The following is an 18,314-nucleotide window of genomic DNA, read 5'->3' as shown; positions in this document are numbered from 1 at the left end:
GAAAGGATCCTAGGACACAGCATTGTAAGTATTAACTACAAACTCTAACTTCAGCAAGGCAATCCTTTTTTGATCACTAGCTTGAATAGTTACTTAAATTAAGGAAAGGGGCCTGGGTGTAAGGAATCACCTTTGAAATTTAATCAGATTTTCATAGTCCTTTGCTTAAATTCACTAAGGATATTTACCTCATCTACAAAGTTGATAGCATCAAACCAGTCCTGAAGTGCTTCAAGGCAGTATCTGACAACGTTGCGCGTGTATTCTTGTGTTTCCTGCAGTTAAGAGAAACCAGCACACTTAAAACGGTTTTGTCTCATGTAAGTGCCATTGTTTTCCTACTACAAATAAATATAGTTAGTTCAAGAATATTTTTACAGTACACAGAAACACTGAGATTGGAAAAGCCTCCAAGATCATTGACTGAACAATATGTTGTCAACTAAACCACAGTACTAAGTGCCAGGTCCAGTTGTTTCTTGAACACTTTCAGGGATTGGGACTCCACTACTTCCCTATATATTAAAATATTATACATATAAGTATTTATTTCATAGATGAACAGTAAAAAGTGTTTTTCATATGGTAAGTATACCTAAAAGCTGATGGATTCTGTTTTTGCTGTAACAATATAATTTGTAGTCTAGCAAATACCAACAAGTCTTTGCTCTAGTTTGGAGATCATGTGATGTCAGAACCTAAAAGGTTTTCACCTCAAATTGATAGAAGAACCACACAAGCCCATAAATTACTCCATCCCCCATCATAATGAAGTGTCTATTCACAGACACAGCCAACATTAGAATCACATTAGGACAACTTATGTATCTCCATTCCCACTGAACAAAGGCACAATGAGTCAGAGACATTTATCAAGTTCTTCATTAGATTAGAAGTTATTCCTTATGTACATATGACATGACTGCACACATCGTGAACTTGCAGTCCCAGTACTGGAGACAATAAACTATGTACAAGCATGAATTTTATACTCACTATACACAGAATCTGAGTTGACTGGAGTTTTATGCTATTTAAATAGACAAAGACAGCCAAACCAAAGTATTTTCAAACACAAAAGACAGCCCTTTCAGGTTTGAGAATTCTAAAAGAAATCATGAATAAAACCAAGAATCACGAAAGGGAAATGTTAGCCTTACCCTAACTTTGCAGTGTGACAGCAGACCCCACATTGGCTGGGCACAGGCTTCCAGCTCAGCAGCAAAGGCAGCATAGTATGTCTGTGATTCAAACTCCACGTGCTCATTTAATTCTCGTTTATTTAAATTCATACCTTCAAAGATTTAAGCAATTATACAAACCAAGATTTAACCAGGGCTAAATGGAATGCAGTATTTTTAGTATTATGCATTTATACACCTCTAAAAACGAAGTGTAAGAATCTATTTTATCTAGCAGCAGAATATTTGATAAAATGAAGTTTGAACAGAAATATACCAGGAAAGTTAAAAGACTGGCTAATAACAGCAGACCTTGCTCTTCAGGGGACATTAACTTCTACTTTGTATGTCACTCAGTCAATCAGAATGTCTGAATGGTCCTCTTTCTAAGCAAAACATTTACCTGTATTGAGATACACCATCTTAAAATATTTTTTATATAATCCAAAAAGATTTCTTTACAGCAACATTTAGAAAAATATCTAGATTTATCAGATTTATTTCCCGTATATTTAAATTTAGAACTTCACCAGTAAAACAGTTTTTTTCACTGTTGTGATCTGTACTTTAAGTACAACCTCAAAATTCTTGCACCATGGATCTCAGCTGACCAAGTGTGATGTGACTGGTCTTCAACTACTTCACACACGAAAAAGATCCATTAGATAATTTTTTTAATCTGTTTTCTAGAATATACTGTTCTTTTCAAGAAATACAATTCTGGGGGATACTAATAGATTAAATATTTACATACAGCACTGTAGGGATTTTGCTACTGTGAACATTAACTGTCTTAACATCCTTGTATTAGTATTGATTATAAAAGTCACATACCTTGAAAAAATGATACAAAATTCATCCATGTTACCAAAAGACCATGATCTTCCAAAAATTTCTTTGCCACACTTTGGTGTGAAAGTATGTTTATAAAATCACTAACCAGGGGCCAGTAAGTATTATTCTTCAGTAGTGCTTCCCCACAATTCACCACAACATGTAAACTATTCTCTTCATCTAGATTTAAAAAAGAAGAAAACAAAAGGAGAAGACAAAGTAATATTTTTCATTTATTAATAAAGTTACAAAATAATGAGAAAATAACAATTAGGATGTACTGCAATGCTGGGAAAACTGCAGAAAACTAAAATGGTTCTTTCATGGAACCTGAAGCTGTTTTTTCATCATGGACCGAACATCACAAATCCCACTTGCAAGAGTCACTTAAACTTTGAACAGTATCACAACCTCTGGAAAGTAGCACATTAGCAAAACCATCATAGCTATGGCTCTTCCAATATTTTTAAGTATAAAATAAACAAACAATACCATTGTCTGAATTCTACTTTGAATTTGACATACCCCCAGTGAACAAAGTAACTTACAGCAGTCAAGAAGAAATCTGATGATTGAAACCTACACTGGCATTTTGAGGCTGAAAAGATCAGAGTAAAGTACATTCCAGTATGAATTTGGGACAAAAAGGGTTTATGCAGCCTGTCCAAGATTAGGGTAGGAGATGGTTCCTAGAGGAGGATAAGAAATTGGGGGGGGGGGGGGGGGGGCGGTTCTTTCCCTCCAACCCCAGATCACAGAAGTTCATCCTCTACATCTGCCAAATAAGTCTCTTTGATTCCTTTTCATAAGAAGGACTCCTGGAAAGATCAGAAGGAAAACAGAATTGATTCTGGATTCACTATCCAAGTGAAACAGCTTCCAGAACCCAAGTCAGTTAATATTCTATTTCAACAGAAAAAGAACAGAAGAAAAAAAATCTTGCATCTGATGTGCAGCCTTGGGGATGGCTCCATTCCAGTTCAAATGCACTGAAGGACCCCTGCAATTACCCTTTACCCAGTGAAAGGGTCATAAGCAGCACAGCACAGCTGCACTAAAAAGACACTCATTAAGAAACTCCAGTCTCTTATGAGGTATACCTGTATGTAGAGTGGTTCTCTTTGGCCTGTCCAAGAACAGGATAACATCTGCCTGAACCTGCTGAAGGTTTTTGCAAAGGACCAACAACCATCTCAGTATAGATTAGACAAATATGAAGTTACTTCAAATGGACACTGGCATTGTCTCTTATTCAGAGTGCTCTATAAGGCAGGGTTAATGCAAAGTCATTTAGAGATTTTCAAAGGATTAAATCATTACCAAAACCTTTTCCTTGGGGCTATAAATAAAATCCTTTTCCCATATAAAGTTCATTAAGAAGAAAGTGCTGAAAGAGAGGAAAAAATTCTCTAAGAACATATGGACATAAAACTCCTTAGGGAGGTGGTTTATCATCTGTATCTGTATTTCTACCCCTCATTCTTTCACACTAAGTGTGAGAGAGGTAAGCTGAGTTAGTAACACTTATCAAGTTGGTATCAACACAGGCCAACTGTTTCATTAAAACACTTTGTCCACAAATACCCTTACTGAATTGTACATTTTAAACAGCTGTCAGCTGTTCAAAAGACAATTAGGATCTGTGAGCAATGCAAATTAAACATGCTGTAGCACACACAAGTCCTGCTCCATGTTTTCCTTGCTCCTCTCAAACATGTTTTCTCTACCTATCCATTGGCTGGATTTGTAAATTTTGTTTCATTCAGATACTGAACAACCTACTGTTTACAGTAGCTGCACAAACAAAATTCTTCTTAATTTATCTCACCAGCATAGACTTCTCACTATTTCCACCATTATAAGAGGTAACTTGAAGTAAACACAAGATGCAAACCCAAAGAACTGCAAAAGAAGGCCATTGAGAATATGTGAGGGCAAAACCCCAGTAACAAATTTTATTATTTCTTGTCTGTCCATTTACAGTATGTCCAACCCCTCATACATAAAGCAATAAGGGGGAAATGTTGTGAAAACACTGAAAAGAACCAGACATATCCCAGAGGTGGACTTGGCAGTACTAGATTTACTGCTGGACTCAATGACCAACGTAAAACATTCTATATAACAGTATCTTAGCTAAGAGAAATCACTGGTGTTGGAAAAAGAGAAAATGAAACAGTGGAGGAACTGCTCCAAGGGTAAATATTTTCTCACACATCTATCACAAATATATCTAACAATATTTAACTTACTATCTCAAGTTTACATCCATTAATTACCAGGAAGTTTCGTCAGAAAACGACTAATCACAGTTGCAGCCTTCTTCTGCTGTAGTACAATAGTGACCCATTACAGAACCTTACTGTCATGCTAGCAACATCCCATAATGACCAAAAAGTAGCATTCAAAAGATGCTTAGAAATAGTTTTAAATTACATTCCACCAATATGGCATTGTTTTAGAAAAATTAATTTCATATACAAACTGTTAAATATTCAGCACGTTCCTTTTAATACTGTAAAACAATCTATGTAGGGCAACAGAATTTTTTTTTCATATTGAAGTCCTGCTGAATGAGGGCACTCTTGATAGCTAGATGAGTGAGGATTTCCCATCTCAGCAGTCATTTTGGTTTAGGCTATACATAGAGTGGACTCTGAGACAAAGATATTTTGGGAAAAAAATACAATTTCATGCAGAGGTTCATGATACGTATTTAGCAGCAGCACTCAGCGTGTCTAGGGGGTACTTTCATATTCAAACTAGGATACAGAGGGCTGAGAGCTCTCCAGTCTATTAGGCACATAAAAGTGGGAATGACAGAAGTCAGCAAGATTCAATTGTGCTATTTTCATATAAGGACAGGTAAAACAAGCAGGGTGAAAATACAACAGCTGTTTTCACAAAAGAAGTTATGCAGTCTACAAAAGCTCAAATTCAAACTGCCACTTTGTCAAACAAAATGTTGATCAAATTTCTATATTGATAAACTATTACTTTCCTCTAATTATATCAAATTTTATTAAGGCAGTCACAAGTTTTAAGAATTAAAACAATTTTAAATACTGCAAATAGCAAATAGCTTGTGAAATTATTTGAAAATATTTTTAAAATTCATACAGGTCTCAATTTGTGTATGTAATTTTTAATTCAAATAGTTGCTTATGCACTTTATGCAAAAAATTAAGTACTAACAAGGTAATAATCTACATTCTAAACTATGTAACATTCCTAAGAAAAAAAAGCTTTACAAACCAAATGATAAAATATCAATATCACTCTTATTAACTTCCTTTATATTTCCTGGGAATTTTGAGACTCACCTTCTACCATACGTTGCTAAATCCTGTACATTTTTGGAAAGGCATCAGAAGGGTGGACTGACCACCAAAGAAAGACTACATTTCCTCTATAATCAATTTATTATCCATGGAAACAAACAAATAAGCAACTAAACCTACCTTGCAATTCACTTTTAATAAGGCAACTTTCCATCATGTACAACAGAACAGTGACCATAATATCCAGCAGTTGGCATTCTTCTGTTACTTGGCGTGCTAGTTCTTCATTGCTGAACAACTGAACACTGATATGCACAATTCTATTAGACATGGTGTCTGATTCATGGCTTTTCTTCAGTGTTTTCATAATAAAAGCATAATGCTGAACAAATGTTTTTGTAAAAGCAATCTGCAAATTATAAAGAAATGTTGACATTAATAAGCATCATAGAAAAATTATAGCTTACTTTCATTTTAAAATGTTCCTTTACGAATGTACATTCAGCATGCCCGGGGAAACTGCTTTGACAAACCAAAAGTGATGACTGCTTTCTAGAAACAGACCAAATGAAAAGACCTATTTATATAGAGGAGTATCTTAGGCTGCTAGTTTTATTACCTTTCCCCAGAATCTAATCTTCTCATTCTATACTTTCCACACTAAAAAAAGGCAATCCAGAAATGTTCAAACAAGGAATATAATGTCTCAGCATGCCTGTGAAAGTTGTAGAGTTTCAACAATTAATTAATCCATGATTTAGACATCCTACAACAGGATGTCCTAAAATAATACACTAAGAACAATGAGTTTAATACTGCCTTATAAAGCTGCCTTATCACTTGCAACCATCTGACCATGAAGTAAGTTTTTCACTTATTTTCAAGCAAGACATTTCTACATTGATTTCCATTTCTACTATCATAGAATCCTGTACTTTTAAAATAAATCTTTAGTGCTTTTCCCTCAATAACTAAATTAATTATCCAGCTTTGTTATTCTTCACACAACTGTTAGTGGTTCTTTTAAACCAGATCAGTATTTAAATGTATTGTACATATACACATAAATCTTGGTATAGTTCAGTACAGTTCCACTTCATTAGCCTTAAAATACATTATAAATCAACCTTTTGCACTGCCCATACATGAACATATCTGCTAGCTCTGAAATCACTTCTCACTTGGTACTTTGGGTTCTGAATTGACACCATCTGGACTCGCTTGGCTTAGTAAGAAGACAAGCTGTGTAGTGATAAAAATCCAAAGTCTAAAAATCTCTTGCCTATTCCTTCTGGAAGTATTAACCTTTCAAAAGCATAGAATTAGAAATTTTAAAACCACTCTCAGGCAGCCATGTTTTCACCAGACCATATACAGATCACTACTTCTTTTGACCTGTCTTAGATTCTGTGATCCCATACTTATCTTATGGCACTACCATGTTATTATCAGCTAAAAAATACTTCCAAAAATATGATGACCTAATTCTGCTGTTAGACGCAGAAACTGCTTCTCCCAGGAAATACCCCCAAAGATAAAGTTGCTGTTGCAAGAAACTGAACCAGGGTGAGAACGAGGTTATCACTGCAGGAAACCCTGCAAAGATACTTAACTTGCTTTCCTATACCTGGTCCACAGTGATGGAAACTGTATAATAACTGAAAGTATGTTTCACATACAGCACCTACACAATGGTAACTGTTTTCAGCTAAAGCCTTTTTGGCACAACACGTTGACAATACATGAGCGAAGTTAATACAGTATCATTCTGTTATTACAGATATTTCCATCACATAATTTCCTTTAAGTTAAAGGCTTGAAACAATTTTCATCACTGGCATTAGCACTTATCATCAAGACATTCACACTATTAATGTTAAGCCTCAGACAGAAATTATGTAGCAGGTATTTTAAGAAGTTAGTATATTAATGCTACTAGTAAAAAAGTATATTTACATATTACTTCTTCACACTGTATTATGTTTAAATAGGATTTTTGGGTTCTGTGATGAAGAAACTGTTTTACTTGTTTTACACAGCACACTCAATTCAAGTTGATTGCAAAAACAAGGTCCTTCTCTAAGGATAAATTTTGGATTTTTTTTTCTTTAGTTTATATTGGCATGCATCAACATTTTTTTGTGCCTCACTCATTCACAATAATGAACCTCTGAAATTTGCTCTCACTACAGTATAATGGTAGAGACTCTGGAAAACACTTAACTAAAGGAAAGACAGAAGGTTTACTCCTGCATTCACTTGCAAGTTAAATAAGCAAATACAACCCTTTCCAATTTTGAGAGGAAGAAACTAAACTCATTCTAGAAGTTAAGAAGCTGAAATACTATGGTAAACTGCAGTCAGTACATAAAACCAGCCACAGTAGGCCAAATCATTCCATCCACACATTCTTTCTTTCGGTGGCCAAAGCTATATACACAACTTAGGAAAAATACAGAACGGAGCAAGAATGCAATTTCTGTCATAACACATTTCCAAATACACAGCTTCCAACCTTCTGCAAGAAATGGTTCCTAAGACAGACATGCTTTCTGTACATCTAATTATCTTCACTGACATACTCTCTAGGATCTTGAGCAGCTTATAAATTTCTACCTATGGAAAAACAAAATTAATGTTTTCAGCTAGCCTTTCCTCCCAGTGACCACTCAACTTCAATCCCAGAACTCTCGGGAGACTAACATGAACCCCATGCTTCAGGCAGAACTTACATCTCCCATGTTTATATTCTCAATGCTAAAATGGAAAATATTACTGACAGCTGAATTCTGCGCTAAAATTAGGGTTCCAATGGAAAAACTGTTCTACAGAATTTGTAGAAGAGCATATCCAGGAATCAGTGAAGTCCTATTGCTGTAGTAGCTGCCTCAAGGGTCACTATGGGAGGTGCCTAACAAGGCACAGCATTTCTGGTCATTATGTTGGTTGATTCATTATGTCTACCAGATGCTTTTGCATTTTTGTATTTCCAGTATTCCAGATTTCAGCAAGGCTCTCCTCTTGGGTGATTTACACTCTTCCATCATCTTCCTGGTAACTGCCAACATATTCTTCGCCTTCTCCTTGGTCACACGGAAGTCTCTTTCTCCAGCCTTTTGCTTTTCCTCTTGTCCAAACCATAACAACTGTGATTTCTTGGAAGCTTCAATATTTTTTTTCTTCTGTTTTCTTTTTCTTTACTTGTAAGTCTTCCAAGTTTCAAATGTCAGAGAGTGCTGGAAGGGATGCCTCAAGCACAAATCTGTAAGGCAAAGACCACACTTTTTGTTGTGCTATCTCTCTGAAATGCCAAAGTGGGGAGAGAGGGAAGAGCTAGTTAACCCCAGGTTTTAGCCCACCCCTTTCAACACCTCTTTTAAATACTGGGAATCCTTAAAGGGAAGTTTGTTTTCCCATTAAAAAAAAAAAATCTGTGTAACTCAGATTGCTACACAGGGCAATGATGGATTCTAATGTTTATGCTGGAAGTCAGAGATTGCAACAATTTCAAATCATACACAGATAGCCAGCTCTGTGCTCTGTCCAGCTAGCTTCCTCAGTTTATCAGAAATCCAACCTAGCAGAATTCTGCTGATTTAATGAGCTACATCACCTCACGAAGAATCAGATAAATTTCACTACAGCAGATACAGAAAAAAATAGAATAGTACATGTGGTGTAGATGAGATGAGAGAAAGTAGCAGAAAGCTGAGAGACCACTTGGAAGGGAATATCCCTAGAGGTATTTCTGTTGTTTAAGAATGCAGAATAATTAATCAGCAAACAAGCTTTTCTTTCAAAAAAGCTAAATGGAAGCATGGAAGATAAAACATTCTTCTAATTAATCCCAAAAAGCTATGTTCTCTCTTTTCCATGTAAAAGGCAGAGCCACTCCTTGTAAATTAACAACAGGCCTCATAAACATGTTTAAAATTGATGCAGCATTGATAGTTTTGCAACAAAGCAAAGGTATCTTGCAAAAAAACAGTTTACTGCCTCCCTAGTACTGCTATGTGATACATTTCCTGTTCTGAGTTTCCTTACTACTTAAAAATGCCGTTTAGACAATCACAACAATTAAACACAAATTCTAAAAAAAATCTGAACACTTGGTACTTGTGCTTCTACTAAGGCTTTAACATAGGAATTAACTGTTTAATGAAAAACAATATGAAACTGGAAACAAAAAAAAAAAATCAACCAACCAAAAAAGTTTATAAAAACCTTTCAATCTGAGCATGCAGTATTAGTGGGTAGAAAATGGACCAAATACAACATGATCTCCACTCTGAGTGAAGAAAGATAATGAGCAGAACAAAGAAAGTCACTGAAGACTATGGCTCATAGTCAAAGGAAGAAAGATCCCACAATCATCAGATGCTGCTGTTATTACATGATACAATTATAAGGGAAACACAGCAACACTTACCAGATTCTTCTGCATGCTGCTAGCAGCTGGGTGTCTTTACAGGCAGGAATTTAGCTGGCAATGGATCAGAACTGAATGTCCACGTGGGTGTCCAAATATCAAGAAGAACTCAGGCTTCATAGCAATGAATCATCAGTTAAGAAGTCCTCATGTATTAGCTGAATCTAAGACCAAGACGAATCTATGCTGGTATCCCAAATCAAAATGGTATCTTCGCATGGACACAGCAGTGCTGAAGGCTGTTATCTTTTTCTTCCTTGCAAGTTGTCTTCATGTCCTTTGTTTTGATGCAGCAAGGTTTTAAGGGGGCACAAATACAGCGTTGTCCCATTACAAACAGACATTTTTGAATAAATCTGAATGCCTGGACTTCAAAATTTCTTGATCTTTTCCTCCCAGCAGGGATTGAGAAGGTCCAAAATATTTGCATGGCTCAAGGGTATGGCATGGTCAGAGCAAAATGTTACGCCTGACTGCTATGTACACTAGGTCCTGGGAACATGTGGAGCAAACAACCAAACCTGGCTGCACACCAAGATTTAAAACAGGAAGATGACATCCAGTCTCCACAACTCCAGGCCAGGAGATACTTGGTATGGACAACTGCAAAACTCTGTAAGGAAGCACCTGGAAGGCAGCCAAAATCACCTAGGGCATAGCTGCAGCAAGAATACTCACACTGTAATGGCCTGTATGGAGAAATCACTGCCTACTACAATAACTTAAACAGGAATGAAATCACTGCAATTATTCACTAGTCATACCACATTACAGAACCATACAGTGCTGAGTGACATGTTTTAAGTGATAAAGAACAATTTACAAAGTAAAATAAAATGAAACAAAACCCAACACATGCAAATATGCACTAGCAGACAAAAAGGAAAATAAATCATGAAATCAAAATTAATAGTGCTGCTCCAGATTTATCCATCTTGTTTTGTCCACGCTGGTTTTCAAATACGAAACAGTTTAGAACTTCTTACAAAATACTCAAAACAAGGTAAAAGATCTGCATTATTTTACTGCTTATTATTCAAACATAAGCATACATGGTGTCATGCAAGGCACAATACACACTAAGCATGTATTAAGAATATAAAAAGATACTTAGGTTTGAACAAAGTAAGGCTGAGTACCTTGTAATCTTGATCTGGTAGCATGTTGAGTAAGAAAGTCACCATCTTCTGTGGAAACTCATATTTTATTGTCCAAAATAATAATTCTTCTAGAAAACATTTATGCTTCAAAACATCCATGATAGACTGATCTGCATAAAAGGTTGAAGCAGGGTATGTGTAATACAATAAGTATTAAAACTAAGAACAATAATAGTGCAGTTGCACTCATATAAAAATTCAGGAACAAAAATTCAAGAACATAGCGCATTCTGTAAATAATTTCTTTTTAAACATTGGGAAAATTAATATCACCAATACTGCAGAGTGTCAGCCTGTAACTATAAAAAGAACCTCCCAGAGAAGCCAGTGGAAGTTTTCAGTACAATTCTACCACAGAGTACAATCTTCATTGATTGCATTGAATCACATCACCTTACCATAATAGCTGCACTGATTATAATGCATCACAGCAAATTGCACAATATTTACACAACCACTTAACCAAGGGAAACACTGTAGACTACTACTTAACTGAAGTTAAAATATCAAAACAACAAAATATAATTTATGATTAAGTGATGAATACTATTACCTAACCAACACTTTACCAAGCTCTAAACAAAATAAATAGAAGCAATAATGTATCCTTTACTCTTACTTTCAAAGCAACACACGCACTGATTGACCAACCACTAAGTTGTTTGTTGGGTTTTTTAATACAAACATTACCATAACCAGATAATCCTCCTGATGGAGGCACTAGCTCCTGATGGTAGCAGGAGAGACGGTCTCATCTTTCCCCTTTCCTGTCCATTCACTCTACCCCTTTACTCATGCTGATAGGAAATCACTGTGGGGGACCTACGTAGGAATCAAGTCCAGGATCTTTCCATTTTGTCAGCTGTGTTTTCAAGCAGATCAGTTTCCTGATTGCAAAGCTGCAAACTGACCTTTGCTAGAATAAACTGTTAATGAAATTATCACTTGACAGTGTAAATCATATTAACTCTGTTTTAAAAAAAACTAAAATATAAAGACTCTTCTTCATCATCACTTTTCAAGACGTTGACTGTTTGTACTTTACAACAGGTGGTATTCACTCCAGTAACATATGAGGATAAAACAAGAAAGTAATGATACTACTACTTCTCCATACCTAGAAAAACCTACACCTGAGGATACATAACTCCACACAAAATCACATATTCCAACAGGAGTGTATGGAGTGCACACATCCAAAAACATTTACACTGAACATCATCTGGTCTTGTAGACTCAAATCTTCACTGAAGTGTGACAGTTTTAATGACTGCACCAGATAGCTCTGTGCCTATTCTAAGCAAGATAGGCATTTGTGCTCTTCCTAAGCAGGAATTTCCTAAATTTTTCACCATTACCAAATGTCAGAGTTCCCTGGGCAAATAACCAATTTGCCCAGACTTAAATTTTAGGGTTCTTCCCAAGACTCTGACAAGCCACAAAAAAAAAAAAAAAAAAAAAAAAGGAAAAAAAAGAAAAAAAAAAAGGAAAAAAAATAATATGTTTTATTCAATATATTCGACAAGCAGCGATACAAACCATTACCTTCACAGAATCATGAAAGGTAATTAAAATATTATATTTTGTAATATTACTTAATATTAAACTATTTTTTAAGGTATTACACATCACCTACAGCAACAAACATATGATGCTTATTTATGCTCTCTTCCTCATCTCTTGTTATGCAGTTGCACATGTGATTTGACTGCCCACGAAAGCAACCATGCAAGACTGAAGTCCTCTGTCCACAGAACAGAGAGTACAAGTTTAGGTCTATGCCAAATGCTTCTGAGTGAGAACACCAGGCATGGAGACAAGTGACACAACATGTATCTACCACTGACCGTGCAGCTTTCTCTGACACATACCAGAGGTGAACAGTGCATATCCAATACTTCGTGCAGCAGTTTCAGGCAGGGACACAACAATACATATCCACTTATGCCTGTGAGTAGGCAGAATGCTCTTACCAAACCTGGAAAATTTGTCAAGAACACTGGGACTAATGTTCCCACTCTTCTGAAAAGCATCACTAGATTTTAAATTTCTTTTAATAAAGTGTCTCTTTAAATTGTCTTAAACATCTGGTATTTCAGATGGATGCAGGATGAGGTTTTAAAACAGTGTAAAAAAAATAAATTCTCAGTACTCAGTCCCATACCTGTTTGAGTGAACCTCAGCATAAAAACTGTACTTTCTTTAAAAAAATACTTTCTTTTTTCTTTGCACCACAAAACACCTCACAGAGTGTTATAAATATCTCTCTGGAATATGAGACTTAGCATTCCAAGATACCCGCAGTATATAAATAACTCTGGATGAAGACAGTACTACTGAAGAGCTAGGATGGGACAGGGAGTCTGCTTATATAGAAAAGGTAAATCTGTTTTTATTCAATACTCAGTTTTCCAAAATTTTCTTTTCATACTCTTATTTTATACCCTATTGGACATAAAATATGAATACTGAAAACTTCAGAAAACTATTTGATATTTCATAAAAACAGATACTTACCCTTCCCCCATTGGCAGACTCCCTCCTCTGGGGCAGATATTAGGAGCTATCAACATCATGACCACAGTCCATGTTGGGATGCCTCAGAGGGGGAAAACTACAATCCTGGGGGAAAATGAAATGTTCAATTCAAGTATCACTTATCCTGAAATGCCACTGGTGATATTGGTTTTCTGAGCAGGCAGCTTCTAATCTGGGCATCCTCCCTGTCTCTTTCCCTAATTAATTATTATGCATCAGAACAGCAGCATTTTTTTCTTGTGTTACCTGATTAACTCATCTTTTAGACAAACTAACAGCCTCTTAAATCCAAATAAGAGAACTTTCCTTGGATGTCTCTATGTTTCCTGCATTTCCCCAAAGCTACTGCCTCTTCCACATCTCTACTACAATCTTTCTCACACCATTTTTAAGATCACCGCTAAACAACACTGTTGCCAAAACATTTAGTTCTCTGCTTCTTTGGCTTCCTCGTCATTTTTCCTTCAATCTGGAAACACTAAAACCAATCTTACTTTCCCATACTCCTCACATAATACGATTTCATTGATTCATGAAACTTTGCATTTAAAACTCAAGCTTCAAACCTTTGTTCCAGAGACCTTCCAGAAACTTTATTCCAACTTTCACCACAATTCCTGTACCAAATACTCTTTTCTCAAGGCTTGCAATTCTTTGCACTTCCTATGTTAGCCTCCTCACACTCATATTAAAAAAATCCTTTATTTAACAATAGCATTTAAATATTATTAAACAATTTTTAGCACAGAAACATGTCAAGCACAAGATAGAACCACCTTGTCTAGCCTATGATTATTCTTGAATTAAAAACTTGCACTGACCTCAATGTGAGTGCTACTCAAGTTGGACTAGGAACTGCAAAAGGAACTAATTTCAAGATAGAAAAATAATGGAGTGGTTTCAAGAGAGATTTCATTCAAGTATTTTATCTTAAGCATTACTAAAATGCTACAGAAAGATCAACCATTCTTGCCTGGCTGCAATTACTATCATACCGTACAGTGGCACAATCTAAAAAATTTGTCAAGAACAAATAAATCAAGCACTTGTTTTGTAAAATTATATTGCAGCCTTGAACAGCACACAGTGAAAACTGAATGAATTTTTGGAGGTCAGCTTACAACACAGAGGTGACAAAATGTTCAGAGTCCCAGACAGTGGTACTCACTCAAGGGAAATCTAAACTGCCAATTACCACATTTTCACTTGCCACTCGTTTTTTAGAATTTGTTATGTTTAATACCTGTCACATGCAGCACTACAGTGCTCAGAAAATGAATTGAGTATAGATATAAAGCAAAGATGATAAACTGAGACTTTATAAATACCAGTAACTGTACTAAATAACCAGTAAACAGTACTTTATAAATACCTTTGGTGGTGCTGCTTAATTTCACCCTCTTGCGCTTTCCCACACCTTGGCTACCATCCTGGTCCTCCTGGGGTAGAGGAAGAGTTTTAAAAATTGACAATCATATACTTAAAACCTTATTGCCAGGAGATGGTATACTCTCAAAATTCTAGTTTAACTCCTAAACTAAAACAGAGAAGCCTTCAATATACTCTTACAAGAAAAACACTTTTACTGTTTACAGGAATCATGCACTGTGTACAACTCTTTAGAGAAAAACATATTTTTTTAATTGCCTCTTTTCCCCCTACAGGCAGCACTATCATCCACATTTATTTCATTAATTTTCTAATGTTAGCTGTTTTGATTTCTAAAACTGATTGTTACAAAAGTTTAACACCACAAGATTTCTAACATTTGTGCATCTAAGATTTTACCTTATCCACTTGTAGGGTATTGTAGGGTTTTGTTTCAGAGAAAAAATATCAGCCAACATATTCTATATCAAAGTTGACAACATATGAAATTAGCTACATACTTTCTAATCAATATAAACTTTTAGTGCAAGAACAAAGTATTTTGACACCTTTAAGAGGCCAATTCTAACTGCTTTCTCCCTACAGAATAATGGAAACATGTTATACAGGCACTTGTCATCTGAAGCTTTCAAGGCACACTACAAACAGCAAAGGCTCCAAAATGTAATACAAGTTAAAAACATCTCCACCACCACAAAATCAAGCACTGCATGTTAAAAAAGAATGTGACATTACAGGAGTATATTAAATGTTGCATGGATCTTTGCCAACAACGGTAGTCCTAACGAAACTAGAAATAAAGATTCTTATTAGAGCTAATAAAATGAGACATAATTAATGCAGATATCTACTGTTAAAAATAAGCATTCAATATCCTTCTCCCCTAAGCAAATGCCATTTGGGAGTTTTACTCCCAAACTTTTCTGGAATGATAAGGAACCTGGATCTCAAGAAGTTACTATCCTATCTTGAGGAAGAAGATTGCTCACACTTTATATCTAAGGACTGACCACAAGTATATGTGGTCATGTATGTGTAAATGAAAGGTCTGATTTTGCCTAGCCTTTAATTTCCTCCATTTGAAAATTCATTTTAAGATGGACACACATTTGAACACTTAGGCATCCTGTGGTCTTTGTGAACACTACTTTGGTACTTCAATCAGGAATGAGTCAGTAAGTTCTCAGGATGCTGCCACTGCGCAGTCCCCAGTCAGACTGGCCATGTATTCTCAAGAAAAAATCAGACTTGTTGGGATATTACTATGAACTGCAGGACTCTGCAATTCAAGTCTCCTGCCCTGAAAAAAGCATCAGTGAAGAAAGTTAATTTTTTATTTCACAATCTTTTTCCTCATCATGAGCTGCTTGACAAATACTAATTACTGAAAAGGAAGTCCACTCCTTTCATCCAAAATTCAAAATACACTGTTCAGGTGGAAAGCTGAAATGCTTATTACAAAAATAATGTTCCTCTCCTCTGTACTCATGTGAGTTACATAGGGCATTTACAGTTTGTTTTTAATACCTGATTATACTCTCTTAGAGAAAAGTAAAACTATGTTATAATTAAAAATGTGGCAAGAGTATGCTTTTAATGGGATTTTCTTCCTCTGGCATTTAAAATGAATGTAGAAAGGTTAAAAATGTTCTTTCTTACCAAGATCTAATGGTAGTATTATTTCACAGATGGAACACTAGACTACAAAATTTACACAGACTACAGATCAGAGCAGTACTTCTGCAGGGAACCAAACAGCTTGAAAAGTTTTGCACAGTTCAGTATTTAGTTTTACTTCTACAGTAGTAGATGGTTCTAAGCAAAAATTAATCTGAAAGATGGCTGTTATTTCTCACGTTTTCCTTCTGCAAAAGGAGAAAAAATGCCCTCTCTAAACCTGTCCTCCTATTTAAGAAGATTTTATTTTCCAAGGAATCAAATAAAGCACAATCCATGAATGCTTTTGCCACACTGAGAGATAAACATTTTTATATGGGCTATCTCTTTACATTAAAAAAAAATAAAATTTGTTATGTTACCCTACCAAAATGTCTAAGCTAAGGCTTACTAATTGAAATTAGGTTTTAAATAGTTGAGAAAAAAAAAGACAAAAATAAATTGATAAAGTTACTCTACCAGAATTTAACTTTCCTCCACTTATTTATTAAAGCTCAACCTAAAATGAGATTCTCTCCTTTTCACTCCCACTACAAATGTTTGGTAAGTAAGGTCAAGTCTACACATGAGAATTTATCTACAGAGAAATTCCCACTGCTGCTATCACCAGTTCAGCTGGAATCTCAAGTGCCAAATACTGCTACCAACACTCATAGCCTTACATGCTCTAAGTTTGCTTTAATCAAGTCAAATTTACTTGATAGTGATTTCTGGAATACCTACAGAGGTTTCTTCTCCATTACATACATAAATTAAACTGGAACAGTATTAGCAAAACTCAGGATTTTTCAAGAGGTGCTTAGTAAACCAAAGGCATGAGATCTATTCCTTTATACCTCCATTATTCCTAATTAGTAAAACTGGGATCATGTATGGCAGATACAAGATGTAAGATCTGTGGGATTTGGCTGCAAACATTCTCTCCCTTTAATGTTCTGTTGAAGTTCATTGCAGTCTCTAAGAAGTCTCACCTCATCTGAAGAATCCCCTTGTCCTGATGTTGCTGTACCACCTGCCAAACCTTTTGAAATAAAAAAGTTCAGAGATGCTTTTTATAACACTTCTATCAAAAAGACAGTATTTCAAGATATTTAAGCCAGTATGAAATGGAACACTTCATTAATTTTCTTTGAAAGATACATAGCAGTGAACTGAGAAGTTGGAGTAAGATTTCCAAGCAATTCAAAATCAGAGATTTGCAAATACTTGCCATTGCAGAACTTCAATACATGATGTTAACAAATGAGCATTCTTTCAGAAACTGAAAAAAAATCCTCTGATGGACTTTAGTGATCAAAAAAATAAAATAAAATAAATCCACAGAACCTTTATAAGAAGAGGTGCTGTGGATTGATAATCATTTTGCTGAAGTGGCAAAATTCCACTATGAGCAATTTCATCTTGCCTATTCAAATTCCACTAATGTTATGACTGGAAAAATGGTGCTTAACATGATAGCAACAAGAAGTTAACATGTTTAGCTTTGCTGACAGAACTAAGAGTCCTGTAATTTGGTAGTGCAATAAATAACAGCTAATTCCCTAAGTTTCATTAAATCAGCTATTCTTAAAAATAAACCCAAAGCAGTTTATATAAAACCCATCAATAATCAAGTCTTCTCTTAAAATATTTTTCTACACAAACCTTGAACAGATAATGTGCTAGTTCCAGCTCCTTGTTCCTGTATACCACATGCAATTTTATCCTCAGGAAATGCCAATCCAGAGCCTTTCAAAGCAATGAGGTACTTTTCATGACTTTTCTTTGCACATGCATTCTCTCCAACACCTTGAATGTATACATAAAACAGTATTAAAGCACAAAA

General features: G+C 35.4%; 1 protein-coding gene across 5 annotated transcripts in view; it reads right to left on the bottom strand.

Moving 5' to 3' along the window:
* Window positions 1-18,314, bottom strand: part of UBR3 (ubiquitin protein ligase E3 component n-recognin 3) — a 104,195-nt gene that overhangs the window by 70,241 nt on the left and 15,640 nt on the right. For 4 of the 5 annotated variants that reach the window (XM_058840580.1, XM_058840582.1, XM_058840583.1 and 1 more), the window contains exons 4-11: window positions 18,134-18,277; window positions 17,461-17,510; window positions 14,796-14,862; window positions 10,865-10,995; window positions 5,477-5,705; window positions 2,016-2,195; window positions 1,161-1,294; window positions 189-275 (exon numbers count right to left, since the gene is read on the bottom strand). In XM_058840580.1, the coding sequence (XP_058696563.1) occupies window positions 189-275; window positions 1,161-1,294; window positions 2,016-2,195; window positions 5,477-5,705; window positions 10,865-10,995; window positions 14,796-14,862; window positions 17,461-17,510; window positions 18,134-18,277 (1,022 nt within the window). Of the gene's footprint in view, window positions 1-188; window positions 276-1,160; window positions 1,295-2,015; window positions 2,196-5,476; window positions 5,706-8,028; window positions 8,559-9,725; window positions 10,176-10,864; window positions 10,996-14,795; window positions 14,863-17,460; window positions 17,511-18,133; window positions 18,278-18,314 lie in introns of those variants that run through there. The other variant, XM_058840585.1, reaches the window with a different exon arrangement.

The sequence above is a fragment of the Poecile atricapillus genome, chromosome 5 (genome assembly GCF_030490865.1).
Source record: "Poecile atricapillus isolate bPoeAtr1 chromosome 5, bPoeAtr1.hap1, whole genome shotgun sequence".
Taxonomy (NCBI): domain Eukaryota; kingdom Metazoa; phylum Chordata; class Aves; order Passeriformes; family Paridae; genus Poecile; species Poecile atricapillus.
Note: the sequence above shows the minus strand (reverse complement) of the source record. Positions and strands in the feature narration are given on the sequence as shown.